Below are 13749 nucleotides of genomic sequence, written 5' to 3' on the forward strand. Positions count from 1 at the left end.
AAAACTAGACATAATTCTTTGTGCCTCTGGATCTGGGTTGCATGGGGGATGTAGCCCCAAGTGGAGTGGTTCCTATAGGTCATGGAGTTGGGTGGGCTCCCCCGAGATCAGGGCTAGAGGTGCCCCTGTGCCTGGAGCAGGGCCTGGTTCAACGGAGGGATCCTCAGAGGCCCTGTGGTGACAGCATCCTTGTGGAGGGGACTTGAGTGCTCTTTGCCAGCCTTGACTGCCTACAGAGCATCTCAGGGCTTTAGAGTTGGCAGCCTTGGAGTCAGATGAGTCTTCACAGAACTAAGCCTCGGATTCCTCCTTCCTCCCAGCTCTGGGAGGACTAGGTGTGGCGGTACACACACAGCACCTCGCATGGCGCCCAGGAGTGTGTCCATACATAGAAACTTTTAAAAACTTTTGAATGCAAAGGCTTTTTAAACACGGATGATGGCCTCAAGATCTCCATAATGTCCTTGATAATATATGCAAGAGCATGTAAGTGTAAACCACTTGTTTCTGGGCCCATCTTCTGGACACAACTGGCCCCCCCACAGGGGGCGTGATATGGCTTCTCGGTGCCCCCAAGCCCTAGCTGCTCTGACTGCTTGTCCCAGCAGCCAGAACTGTTCTTTTCACATTTTGCCAGGGCATCTCTGGACTAGAATCCCAGAAGTGGGAGGGTTGGGTTGGAGGGCATGTGCCCATGTAGCCAGGTGTTGCCGCACAGCTCTCTACAGGGGCTTCCGCTCACATCCCCACCAGCAGTGTGACAGAACCTGTTAATGCAGACTCACCAGATGATTGTGGCCCAACTTTGAGATTTGTGCCAAATAAGAAACTGTATTTCAGAGTCATTTTTATTTTATCACATTCTAAGCAAGGCTGAGCATCTATGGACATAGTTATTAAGGCCAACTGCATTTAAGAAATGTGAATCTCTCAGATTTTAGATGCTGTATATTAACCATTGTAATACAAGTTACAAATATGTTTTCCAAACTTACGATTTATAATTTGTTTTTACTTTGGTAGTGGTGTTTTTTTTGTTTTGCTGTCAGTTTTTTTTTTTATGGAGTCAAATTTATCAATAAAAAGAAAAACTTTATTGTATCTAGATTTTGAATCAGGAAAATTTTCCTCACTCCCAGGTTTATAGGAATTCCCTCATTTTCCACCTTTAGGTCTCAGATGGTCTCATGCTTCCAGGGACTCCAGCATCACTACTGAAAGGTCCAGATTTCCCCATTCATGTGCAATGCTATGAGAGTACACTGAATTTCCATGCTTGGGCCTCTTTCTGAATTTTTAATTGTTTTGCTGGTCTATGTAGGCATGAGTTGGTTCTCCCACCCCCAACCCAAACTGTTCTGCATTTTCAGGGTTTTCCTGGTTATTCTGGCTTGTTCTTCCAAACAATCTTTATAAAAATATTGTCTATCCTAGTCACAGCAATCAGACAACACAAAGAAATAAAAGCATCCAGATTGGCAAGGAAGAAGTCAAACTGTCCCTGTTTGCAGATGACATTATATTGTACATAAAAAACCCTGAAGAATCCACTCCAAAACTACTAGATCTAATATCTGAATTCAGCAAAGTTGCAGGATACAAAATTAATACACAGAAATTTGTTGCATTCCTATACACTAACAATGATCTAGCAGAAAGAGAAATCAGGAAAACAATTCCATCAAAAAGAATAACATACCTAGGAATAAACCTAACCAAGGAAGTGAAAGACCTATACCCTGAAAACTACAAGACACTCCTAAGAGAAATTAAAGATGACACTAATAAATGGAAATTCATCCCATGCTCTTGGCTAGGAAGAATTAATATTGTCAAAATGGCCATTCTGCCTAAAGCAATCTACAGATTCAATGCAATCCCTATTAAAATACCTACAGCATTCTTCAATGAACTAAAGCAAATAATTCTAAAATTCATATGGAATGACAAAAGACCACGAATAGCCAAAGCAATCCTGAGAAGGAAGAATAAAGAAGGGGGAATTACGTTCCAGGACTTCAAGTTCTACTACAAAGCCACAGTAATCAAAACAATTTGGTACTGGCACAAGAACAGACCCATAGACCAGTGGAACAGAATAGAGAGCCCAGATATAAACCCAAGCATACATGGTCAATTAATATATGATAAAGGAGCCATGGACATACAATGGGGAAATGACAGGCTCTTCGACAGCTGGTGTTTGCAAAACTGGACAGCTATATGTAAGAGAATGAAACTGGATTATTGTCTAACCCCATACACAAAAGTAAACTCAAAATGGGTCAAAGACCTGACTGTAAGTCATGAAAACATAAAACTCTTAGAAAAAAACATACGCAAAAATCTCTTGGACATAAACATGAGCAACTTCTTCATAAACATATCTCCTCGGGCAAGGGAAACAAAAGCAAAAATGAACAAGTGGGACTATATCTAGCTGAAAAGCTTCTGTACAGCAAAGGACACCATCAGTAGAACAAAAAGACATCCTACAGTATGGGAGAATATATTCATAAATGACAGATCTGATAAAGGGTTGACATCCAAAATATATAAAGAGCTCTCATACCTCAATAAACAAAAAGCAAATAAGCCAATTAAAAAATGGGCAGAGGATCTGAACAGACAGTTCTCCAAAGAAGAAATTCAGATGGCCAACAAACACATGAAAAGATGCTCCACATTGCTAATCATCAGAGAAATGCAAATTAAAACCACAATGAGATATCACCTCACACCAGTTAGGATGGCCAACATCCAAAAGACAAACAACAACAAATGTTGGTGAGGATGTGGAGAAAGGGGAACCCTCCTACACTGCTGGTGGGAATGTAAATTAGTTCAACCACTGTGGAAAGCAGTATGGAGGTTCCTCAAAAAACTACAAATAGAAATACCATTTGACCCAGGAATTCCACTTCTAGGAATTTATCCTAAGAATGCAGAAGCCCAGTTTGAAAAAGACAGATGCACCCCTATGTTTATCGCGGCACTATTCACAATAGCCAAGAAATGGAAGCAACCTAAGTGTCCATCAGTAGATGAATGGATAAAGAAGATGTGGTACATATACACAATGGAATATGATTCAGTCATAAAAAGAAAACAAATCCTACCATTTGCAACAACATGGATGGAGCTAGAGGGTATTATGCTCAGTGAATTAAGCCAGGTGGAGAAAGACAAGTACCAAATGATTTCACTCTTATGTGGAGTATAAGAACAAAGGAAAAACTGAAGGAACAAAACAGCAGCAGAATCACAGAACCCAAGAATGGACTAACAGTTACCAAATGGAAAGGGACTGGGGAGAATAGGTGGGAAGGGAGGGATAAGTGGAAAAAAGGAGCATTACGATTAGGACCCATAATGTAGGGGGGGGACACAGGGAAGGCAGTATATACAAAGAAGACAAGTAATGATTCTATAGCATCTTACTATACTGATAAACAGTGACTGTAATGGGGCATGTGGGGGGGACTTGATAATAGAGGGAGTCTAATAACCATAATGTTGTTCAAGTAATTGTACATTAACCATACCAAAGTTAAAAAATAAAAAATATTGTCTAATGAAGGGCAAATGTCCATGAGGTAATATTACATGGAACAGCAAACAACAGAACCACACAGTATATACACATACATTTTTTGCTTACAGAAAAATATTGGAAGGAAGAAAACCAAAATGTTTTGTGTGGTCATCTCTTGACAGTATGGCTACGGGTAGCATCATCTTGTCATTGACACAAACTTTGATGGAAAAACCTGCTAGCCACCACAAGGCTGCCTCTTCCTCCTCCCCCATCCCTGTGTCCCTCTGAGGCAAGGCACTTCTTTCTAAGTGGGGAGTGTGTTACAACAGGGTGGACCCTGGGGTGATGGCCTCGGCTCTGTCTGGGGTGGCAGGCAAGGGTCAAGCACATATGATTCTCGGCCCCATTATCCTGATTTCCCTTATAAGCTCCCCCCACCCCCACCCCATGGAGCATTTCCTTACATCCCCAGGAGAGGTTTCTAAGTGGTAAGGGGAACACAAAGGCCCAGCCTCACCAAGTTCTCACCAGGCCCAGCACTGTCCAGTGGAACTTCCTTCCATGGTGGAAACATTCCATATCTGTGTTGTCCAATAAGATAGCCACTAGCTCATGTGACTTGAAATATAGCTGGTGTGTCTAAGGAACTGAGTGTCTAATTTGATTTACTTAAACAGTCACATATCGTGGCTTCTACACTGGGAAGTGCAACCTTGACCAATTCCCAACCAAGCCATCTCCTGCCAACCTGGACTGGAAGGTTGTGCAGGTGCTGAGGCCTGGCAGGCTCGGGAGGTGGGAGGGGCCCAGGCTGAGGCAGCCCCACCTGCCCCACCATCACAATGGCAGCCGTCACAATACCGCAGGCGAGAGGTGAGCCCAGCCTGGAAGCTGGCGGGCATTTCCTCCTGGGGTGGGTCTCTTTGTCTGCAGATCTACTTCCAGACTCCCAGGCAGTGAGGACTGTGTCCTAGGGAATGGAAAAACACCCAGCTGCTGAAGGGCAAGCTGGAGACCCACCGGAGGAAGTGGAGTCGGTGTGGAGATGGGGCAAGACAGGGCTTTGCCCTAGGCCCCCAGGGCTGCAGGGCCCAGCAGCCCAACTGCCAGGAGGCAGAATAAGGTGTGAGCACTGGGCAGCTGCTCTTCTACCTGGCGGTGTGGTTCTTCTACTTCTTTCTTCTACCTTAAGGACTGCTGAGAGGCCCTCCCTTCCGCCCAGGGATGGAGGCTGAGTTCAGGGTGATGGTGGCTCCTGCAAGTGACAGCAGAGAGTGGCTGTGGCAGGGGCCTTGGCCCCACAGGGAGGACAGCCAGGACACGGGCCAGGTTCACTCTGCACCCCAAGGATGGAGATTTGGAGGCGAGTGCAGGGGCCCTGCCTCAAGCCTCGGAGCCATGGCCCAGCCTCCTGCTGTTGGGAGGGCCCAGGGCTGCACGGCCCCAACAGGCTTTGCCTTGAGTGACTGTTAGAGGAGAGGAGCCAAAACACGTGCTCCACAGAGCCTGCAGGTGGGTGAGTGGGCAGTGGGTCAGGACAATGTTTTGCAGTCCTGAGTCCTCTCAGAGTCAGTGGAGTCCAGCTCTGCAGGTTTACTGGTTAGCTGCTTTGTGTCTGGACCAGGCTCTGGTGAGAAATAAACTGCTCTCTGAGCTAACTTGGCAGCAAGAGAAAATGTTATTCCCATTTTCTAGGGAAGAGAAACTGAGCCTGTGGTGCCTAGTATATGTCTGGCAAGGATGGTAAAAAGCCCACTTCCTTTTGGGGGATTATTTATTTAGCCTTTCTTGGGCGGTGATTGGGGGGCCTCCTTAGGATAAAAATAGGTGCTGCTCCAAGGATGGGGGTGTGGTTCCACTGGGCCATGGGACAGGAACTGTCCACCCCAATGGCTCCAGTGCCTTGTTTCCCACCAGAGCTACATGGGCAGCAGGATCCCGTTTGAAATGCAGACCAGGGCCTACCCGCAGGAAGGCAGGCAGCTCTGCCCTCAGGCAGGTAAGCTGTATGCTGACCCCATCCTAGTGGCTTCCTCAGATTCTCAGGGGTGGGGCAGGCAGGATGTCCCCCAGAGAGAAGGACTCCTGGGAGTGAACCTCTTGTGTGGATTAGGCTGTTGCCCTGAGACCCGGACAGGCTGAGGGACAGACCCCCAACCAGCAGTGCTTCTGCTACACAAGCACACGAGGAGGGTAAGGCAAGAATCTGGAACAACCTGACTAAAGTCAAAGCGCACACAGCCAAGAGGAAAGCCCACCACGGCAGACCCTGAAATCTCACGGAGGCTCTGTCAAGGGGAAGTGCCACCAGGAAGCATGGGGAAGGATGTGATTGCCTCTCTGCATAGGTGACTATCTCTGGGGATGAACAAATCTCCTAGGAACTCTCTTATTGTCTAGCCCCATCCCCAGATCTCTGAGATCTTGGGTCTGGTCTGGAGTCCAGGCATCTCAGTCTAAGGTCTGTAGTTCTCTGCTCCTAAGCAGAGCATGGCAGCCTGAGGGGACAGGGCCTCCTTCCCTGCAGGGAGCAGCAGGCCTGAGGGAGGGGAGGGAGAGCAAGTGGCTCAGATTCCTGGGCAGCTTGAGGGACTCACAAGGCCCATCCATGGTGCCTACCATGGAACCTCAAGGGTGAAACATGAAGCACCGCTGAGCTGCTCCTCAGACATGCTCAGCAGGGCACAGTCTCATGTACTTTCTCACAGACATCCCTCTAGGGACTAGAATCTACTCCATGCAGTAAAAAGTTGTAGGAATACATATTCTCCCCTCTGAGACTCCACAAAACCAAATTTTGAGTGGGGAAAAAAAAATGCAGCCTATAAACAAGTAGTTTTGCTGAAATGGGCTGCCTGTAGCAGAGGAACCTTGTCCCTCAGGGGGCAGCACAGGCAGCACGCAGGGTCCCTCCCACCCACCACATGCCCCCTGCAAATCCTTCCATCTCAGCCACCTCTGAAAATGAGACTTCTAGTCCCTTCAAACCACTGACCCGAACTGCAGCCAGCAGTGACAGAGCTGCCTTTTGACAGTCCACTTTGTGGGGTGCCGGCTGGGGGCAGGAGTATGATGACAGACAGGCACTCCACCAGGAAGCAGCTCACAGCAGACTCAACCTTCACTTTATTAAGGCTTGAGAGACCTGCCAGAATGGGGCTGAGTCAGTCACTGTGGAGACCCCCCACCATGGTCCATTTTTGGGTGGCCCTGAAGGCAGAGGCTCTCTTTGAGATCCAGAGCCAGTCTATCACATGCCACTCGCAGCCAGCCTGCAGGAGGGGGGCAGTGTGCAGACCACTTGGGGGCTCTCAGGAGGGTAGGGCTGGCTCTGCCAGGGGGGGCAGGGCGGCCAGGAGGGCAGGGCTATCTCCCCCATTCCTCCCAGCCCAAACTATGGCTTTGTTATCCTATTGCCCCTTGAACAGGAGTAGGGTGCCCCTCCCCACCCCTCACTCCTGCGCTACAGCCTACCCTGTGCTACACTGTGGGAGGAGGCAAGGGGAAAGCCCCTGGGCAGGAAGAGGCCCCGATGTGCCTGGGAGCTGGCCCAGCCTCTGGAAGCTATGACCTCCTTCGTGCTGCCCCTTGGCTCCTCCCAGCGATGGGTCTTCTTGGGTTGAGGCTGGTCACTCAGAAGTGGACCCGCAGCACATCCTGGCTGGCAACTGGCTGCTGACAGGCTGTGCACATCATGGGTGGGGAGCGCTGCTGCTCACCCAGGCAGGGCCGGCACAGGAGGTGGCCACAGGGAAGCTGGTACACAGGCTCCTTTTTGAAGTAGGGAGAAAACACTCTTTTGCAGGAGGCGCACTCGGGGCCCAGGATGCTCCCAGGCTGCTCTGGTAAATCAGGGAGAAAAATAGGCCAGGGTTAGGGAAAGCCACCCCTGGCTCAAGCTCCATCCTGGAGGTTCTAATGTGCCTGGATTGGGATGAAAGCTTACACATCTTACACCCTTGAAGCTGCCTGGCTTCATCCCTCCCCAGGCTGCCCAGGTGGGTGATCTGGGCGGAGGGAGCAGGGGAGCCTGGGAACCTGGGAGTCCCCTCAATCATCAACTCTTGGTGCTCCTGTGAAAGCTCAGGAGAAGCTGGCTTCTGAGGGCAGCTGGGCCCCATTGGAACCTTCCTGCCGGACTCCCATCAAGATTTGCTTTTCCTTGGGACAGGCTGCCCAAAGCTCACCCTGCCAACATAAACTACAAGAAATGTGACATGCCATAAGGAGGGGAGAGAGCACCAAATGGTCTGGTGCACCGGGGTTGTGTAAGTCCAGGGGGTGGGACGTCACCAGACAGGCAGGGCTGAGGCCTGCCTGCTGGACTTGGAGCCTGCTTCTCTGCAGCCCTGAAGCTGGGCTGCTCTCCTCCTGTGCTGCAGGCTCTCTCTCCTTCCTTGTTGCATCCTGAAGGGCCTTCCTGAATGAGGGCCACAGTGGGCAGGTCCTCCACCCCTCCCCAGGCCATACTCCCTACTCTTCCTTGTCTTGTGGCCCTGGCCTAAGGAGGTGGCTTTCTCTCCAAATCCACGGCAGAAGGCAAGGATGGCCTCTGGGTGGACGAGCCATAATGATGAAAAGGGGCCAGCCATGTAGGATGAGGGACAGCAAGTACCAATGGCAGGCCTGCTAAAGAAAGAGAAGACACAGAGGTGAGATGTGAGTGTGGCTTCAGATGAAACTGCAGCAGAGGGCAGAGGGCTGAGCAGGCAGCAGGTGCCTGGACCTTGTTCCAAGTTCAATGGGGCACCCTGGAAGGACGCTAAGAAGTGAAGGGCCATGATCCGGCTTCCATTATAAAAAGATCCCTCTGGCTCCTGTAAGGATGACGGGCTACAACGGCAAGGCAAGGATGGCTGTGGGGAGCAGAGGCACAGGAGCTGGGGCCAGGGCGGCAGCAAGGGCAAGGGAGCAGGGGCCACTCTGAGATCGACTCTGGAGGAGGAGGAGAGGACCTGATGAGGGACAGAATGCCAGGAATGCTGATGGAAACTAAGGGTGATCTCCATGTTCTAGGCCTGTCCAAAGGGTGGAAGGTGCTGCTTTTTGCCCATGATGGGATGATGCAAGGATTGGGGGACCTCTGGAGGGCATCTGTGGTTCTGAGTTAGAATTATGCTCAAAATATCCATAAGCTTCCCACGCGGAGGTGCCAGGGAGATGTCAGGGAGGCGAGGGTCTAAATTCCAAGGAGAGACAAGAGCTAAATAAAGGTGAACATGAGAAGTCACAGGCCGAGTGGGCTCTCATGTGGGCAGCAGAGCACCAGGAAGGGGGTCCAAGGACCTGAAGCTGGGAGAGAAGGAAGAGCCGGCAACGGAAACTGAAGAGCGACAGTTGATCACGGAGAAAAGTGCAGTGTCTGGAAGGCCAAGAGAGGTGTTTCAGGAAGACTGATTGGCCACATCAGCACTGCTGGAAGGGTAAGTGACTGTCACATTTGGGGTCATGGGAATGGCTGGTCACCTGGACACAACAGGTTCTTGGGGACAGTCAGGATGGACACATGACCAGGGAGGCAGTGAGGTGAGGAAGAACAGCAGAGGTAAGACGGCCTGGCTCTGGACAGGCAGGAGGAGCCGAGTGCTGGCCTTATTAGTCCCACCGCGCTTCATCTTGTAAGAAATGCCTTGGCACTCCAGGCAGGTTCTTCACTCTGAATCCCAAGTGGTTCTGTCGTCTACTGTGGTCCCAGGTTCATTCGAGGCAAACTGGCTCTAAGCTACGAGGGTTCTTGTCTAGGACACTAGGGAAAACTTCACTAGGAGGGGATGCAGATGACACACTCAGCTCCAAACCTCCCTCCACATTTACATGAAGTGCCCCAGGTGTCATGGGTGACAGACTAGATGAGAAAAATTAACAAAAAAGGAGAAACAAAATTCCTCAGGACAGAACAATTAATGTTAGATCTCACCAAAAACCACAGAAGAGGGCAGCCAAGCCCTAAGTCCAAGAACCACTAAGAGCTGACTAAAGAGAGCCTTCCTTGTGAAGAGCTAAACTTCACTGGCAGCCCTTCAACTTCCTCTGGCAAAGGCAGGCCAGGTTCTCCCCACAGGCCTGGGTGCTGGAGCTATGGAGGCCAGGCATGGAGGTCCGCAGAGCCCCAGACAAAGGGCCCCAAGCTGTACAAGGGCACCAAGGAGACAGACGGGCCCTTGTTACCCGGGCCCTCGTTACCCGAGCAGCCCGCGCCTGGCCTCCAGGAAGTGCTGCTCCCCCTTGAGCCGAGGTGCTGGAGCTGTCCCCTGGTCAGCCGGGCTGTGAAGGAGGGCATGGAGCCAAGGGTTGATGTCAAGGCAATTTCCAAGCTTTGTGACAGCTTTTGCTCATGGGACACTGGACCTGTTGAGAGATGCACAAACTGTAATATCCAGAGAAAGGTTCAGCAGAAGAGAAGATCAAGCCACAAGTCCTCTGAGGACGATAATAACAGCACTTCCAACTTCAAATAGACACTAATGTAAAGAAACTCCTCCCTAATGTCTACTAGCAGATCATGAGGACAGAACACTGGGCATTAGGGCCCTGGGATCCTGGAAGTCCCACCATCCCACGCTACTCTCAGGATTCCTGGGCTCTGCTCTAGCTTGCCTCCTCCTGGACAAATGGCTGGACAGCCTGAGACACCTCGTGGCTCAGCTGCAGAACTGCACCCTGCGTTCTGAAGGTGTGCTGCCACAGAATGACTGGGCAAGCCAACGCGGGGCTTTGTATCCTTGTTCCCTGCCCTATTCCCTCCCCAGCAGCCTCGGTCTATTCTTTCCTTCTCTTCTCTCTTCTGGGTCCCCACAACTCTGCAGGGCCAAGCCTGACCTCTCTAGGCATTGTGTCCTCTCTGTCCTGTTAGGTAAATCAAAGCAGTTATTATCACGTGGAATAACAAAGACCACCCTCTACCCACTCCACCGTCTAGAGGACCTTCTCTGTCAGTCTAGAGGGCCTTCTCTGTGTGGCCCACAGAAAGCCAAGCAGTGTGCTGAGGGTAAAGGCAATGGGGAAAGGAGATAGCTGCCTGAGAAAGGACACAGAGACCTCCCTGATAGCAGGAATCCCAAAACTGCTCCAGAATAGGAAGTGAAATGGCTTGTCTACAGTTTGTAGGACACAGGACATCAGCTTAGGCCCCTGGAGGAGCACCAACAAATCTGTCAAGGCCAGTACTACAGGAGACCTCCACAGACACCAGGGTTTAAGTACCTTTCTCCTTACCTCGCCCCGCTGCAACTCAGACGCTTCCAGGAGTTCCTGGGGGTCATGTTCACTAAAATATACACTCAAAAGCAGAGAAGACATAAATGTAATTTTTAAGCACACTATCGGCTTTTTGGAATAAGAGAGGAAGTTAAAAGAATCATCAAATCTAAATAACAGGCTTTCATAAGGAAGAAGTGTCGAAGGGCTCTCTCTAAAGGCACCGGACACTGACAATCATGGGGAACTTGACCAAACATGTAAAGAGCAACTGATTCTATTATTCAAATATTCCAGAGTGTAAAAAAGGAAAATTTCCTAATTATTCTTATGAAACAGATAAATCATCGATACCAAAACCTGAGCAAAGATGGCACGCACGTGCACATGCACACTCCAGTCCAATCTCACTAATGAATGCAAAAACCCCAAATAAGATACCAGCAAACAGAACCAAGCTGCACGGTGGAAGAAGCCTGGCCAAATGGAGTCTCTTCCAGGAACGTAATGACAGTTCAGTATTAAGACACCTGTTAATGTACTTTCTCACATTAAAAGATCTAAGAATGAAAAATCACAACATCATTTCCACTGAACCTGAAAGGCATTAGACAGAAATTCAACCACCAATCTTAGATAAAAATACTGAATAAAATAGGAATCAGTGGTTTGGGAGAGTTTGAAATGGTTCCTGATGAACCCTGCCTCCGGATACTCATGCCCTGGGATTACTGCCTACCCTTGAGTGTGGGTTGAACTTTGGGACCTGCTTCTAACAGAATACACAGAAGTGATGGGAAGTCATTTCCACGACTGGGTTATGTAAGACTGTGACTTCCATCTTGTTTGCACACTCTGGTGTACACAGATACCATATGCTGGCCTCGAGAGGCCCACGTGGCAAGGAATTGAGGGCAGCAGCCTCTGGCCACCAGCCAACAAGGAAGTGAGGCCCTCAGTGCAACGATTCGACGAGAAGCTGAATCCTGCAACAACCACATGAGTGAGCTTGGAGGTTAAGCCTCCCCAAGTCAAGCCTTGAAATGGCTGCAGCACCTGCCATGATAGTAGCCATGGAAGATCCTGAAGCAGACAACCCTGCCAAGCTGTGCCTGGATCTCCGAGCAGAGAAGCTATGAGTTAATGACCACATCATGCTTTAAGCCAGTAAGTTCTGGAGTAATTTAAGCTGGCAAAGCATAAAGCAAGGAGCAATAGTGCCAAGTGTCCCCTCGGAGGAGGAGGGATGACCACGGGCACGGACAGAGGACGATGGGTTACCTGTTGAGCAGTCCATGTGTGTCAGACTGAGCTCACTGGCAGCTCTCATTTTCTTAGCCATGTGTTCTGAGGTAGTGGGTGAGACCAGAAGGCTTGTGGTAGAGGAACAGGAAGCATTTATACCAAGGCTACTGTCTGGTGCACGTTCAGCCTGCTCCATCTTTCTTTTCCGAGAGGGCAGAGCAATGGAGGAAGGAGTCACTGCCAATGCAGTCTGTGCTCTCCCAAGCAGGTGGCAGCCAGGGATGGAGCGCTGGAGCAAGAAATGGTCGATCCGGGCCTTCAGAGACGGGTGAGGCAGGGGCTGGGAATGTGGGGTAAAGGCTACCCCTGTGAAAGGGTCGCTGGGCACTCGGCCCCACGTGGCTTCACTGCGGTTACACTTCTCCAGCGTGCTCTGGTCAATGACCTTGCCTGAGGGCAGCAGCATGGGGCAAGGCATAATCTCCAGGGTAATGGGATCCAGGAACTCCTCAGGCACATCCCGAATTACCTCAGCCAGCTCCTGCAGGCTGGCGGGGGCCTGCTGGCCCTCAGACTGGCCCCTGGGGTCACAGTCACTCTCCATGGGCAAGCCTGGGGCCTGCAGAGCCAAGTCCTGAGGGAGGCTCTCTGAGGCAACCAGCAGGACACTGTCTATCACCTCCTGAGAGCAGGTTTTAGCTGGTTGACCCCACACTTCCAATCGCTTGATGCAAGGAATACCACTGCCTGTCACGTGGGTGATACAGATCTTGAGATGGGCCACGTGGTTAAGGGAGAGAGCCCCTTTATTCCAGAGCTCTTGGGCCACAACAGCAGGGGAAGGGAGTGTGGCTTCCATTGGGCCAAAAGGTGGTCTAGCCTTGAAGCCCCTGTGGCTAAACACAACTTGGCTCTGGTTTTTCAGCAAGACTCTGCCCACCAAAGTGAACGCCTCCCTATCCAGCATGGATGGCTCAGCTGGGCTTGGGGTCCAGCACTCAGAGGTACTCCAAGATGTTCTGCTGGACGAGGCGGATGTGTACATTTCCAGACCAGTGACATTCTGGCCTCCCCCACCTGTGAGGTCTATGTTAATCCTACAGATTTCCACATTGAAGGGAAAGGAAACTGTCACATAGACTGGTGGCTTAATGAAATACTCTGTCCTAAAACCATGACTTCTCTTTGTGAGGTCTTCAGAGATGAGATTTTCCACTTCATAACCATCAGCTGATATCTAGATTTAATGACAAATATGAGACACATTCATTTGATTAGATCCAAATGAAGTTAACTAGTTTTTAAGAACTTGCCACTTCTAAGAAAACTCTAAAGAAAGTCTGAAGTTCCTCATTTAAAATTTCCTGTATTATACTGAATTCTCCTGGTTTTTTTTGTAGGCACTCAAGGTCCGGTCAAAGGCTGAGGGCAATTGTGTCCCCAAGTACTGCCCATCATTAAAAAATGTGAACAACAAAACTTGGCCCAACTCAACCAAAATCCCTTCAAAATAACATCTCTGTGAAAAGGGGGCAGATATACTAGTGTGTTTTTTTTTTTTATCAGAACATGAAAACATGCAGATTTAGAGAGAAATAAAGATGCTCATTCAAATTCTCAATTTTGTATTTGGACTCTACCAATTATAGTAGTTTCCTTAGCACGACATGCCAATCTTCTTGTAAATCTATGAATGATGAAACTCGGCAAAAAAAATGTGCACACAGGAACAAGGACCACAAAAGACTACAGGAAATTTAGAACAATGC

The 13749-nt window shown here is 49.6% G+C and overlaps 1 protein-coding gene across 6 annotated transcripts in view; it reads right to left on the minus strand.

Moving 5' to 3' along the window:
• Positions 1 to 834: 834 nt before the first annotated feature.
• The window catches only part of UBOX5 (U-box domain containing 5), a 59072-nt gene continuing 46157 nt past the window's right edge, over positions 835 to 13749 (minus strand). For 4 of the 6 annotated variants that reach the window (XM_017665563.3, XM_017665541.3, XM_037017392.2 and 1 more), the window contains 3 exons: positions 12017 to 13217; positions 9722 to 9886; positions 992 to 7380 (listed from right to left, as the gene is read on the minus strand). In XM_017665563.3, the coding sequence (XP_017521052.1) occupies positions 7172 to 7380; positions 9722 to 9886; positions 12017 to 13217 (1575 nt within the window). In that variant the 3' untranslated portion in view covers positions 992 to 7171. Of the gene's footprint in view, positions 7381 to 9721; positions 9887 to 12016; positions 13218 to 13749 lie in introns of all 6 variants that reach the window. The other 2 variants (XM_017665591.3, XM_037017393.2) reach the window with 2 other exon arrangements.

Source organism: Manis javanica, chromosome 5 (assembly GCF_040802235.1).
Source record: "Manis javanica isolate MJ-LG chromosome 5, MJ_LKY, whole genome shotgun sequence".
NCBI lineage: Eukaryota > Metazoa > Chordata > Mammalia > Pholidota > Manidae > Manis > Manis javanica.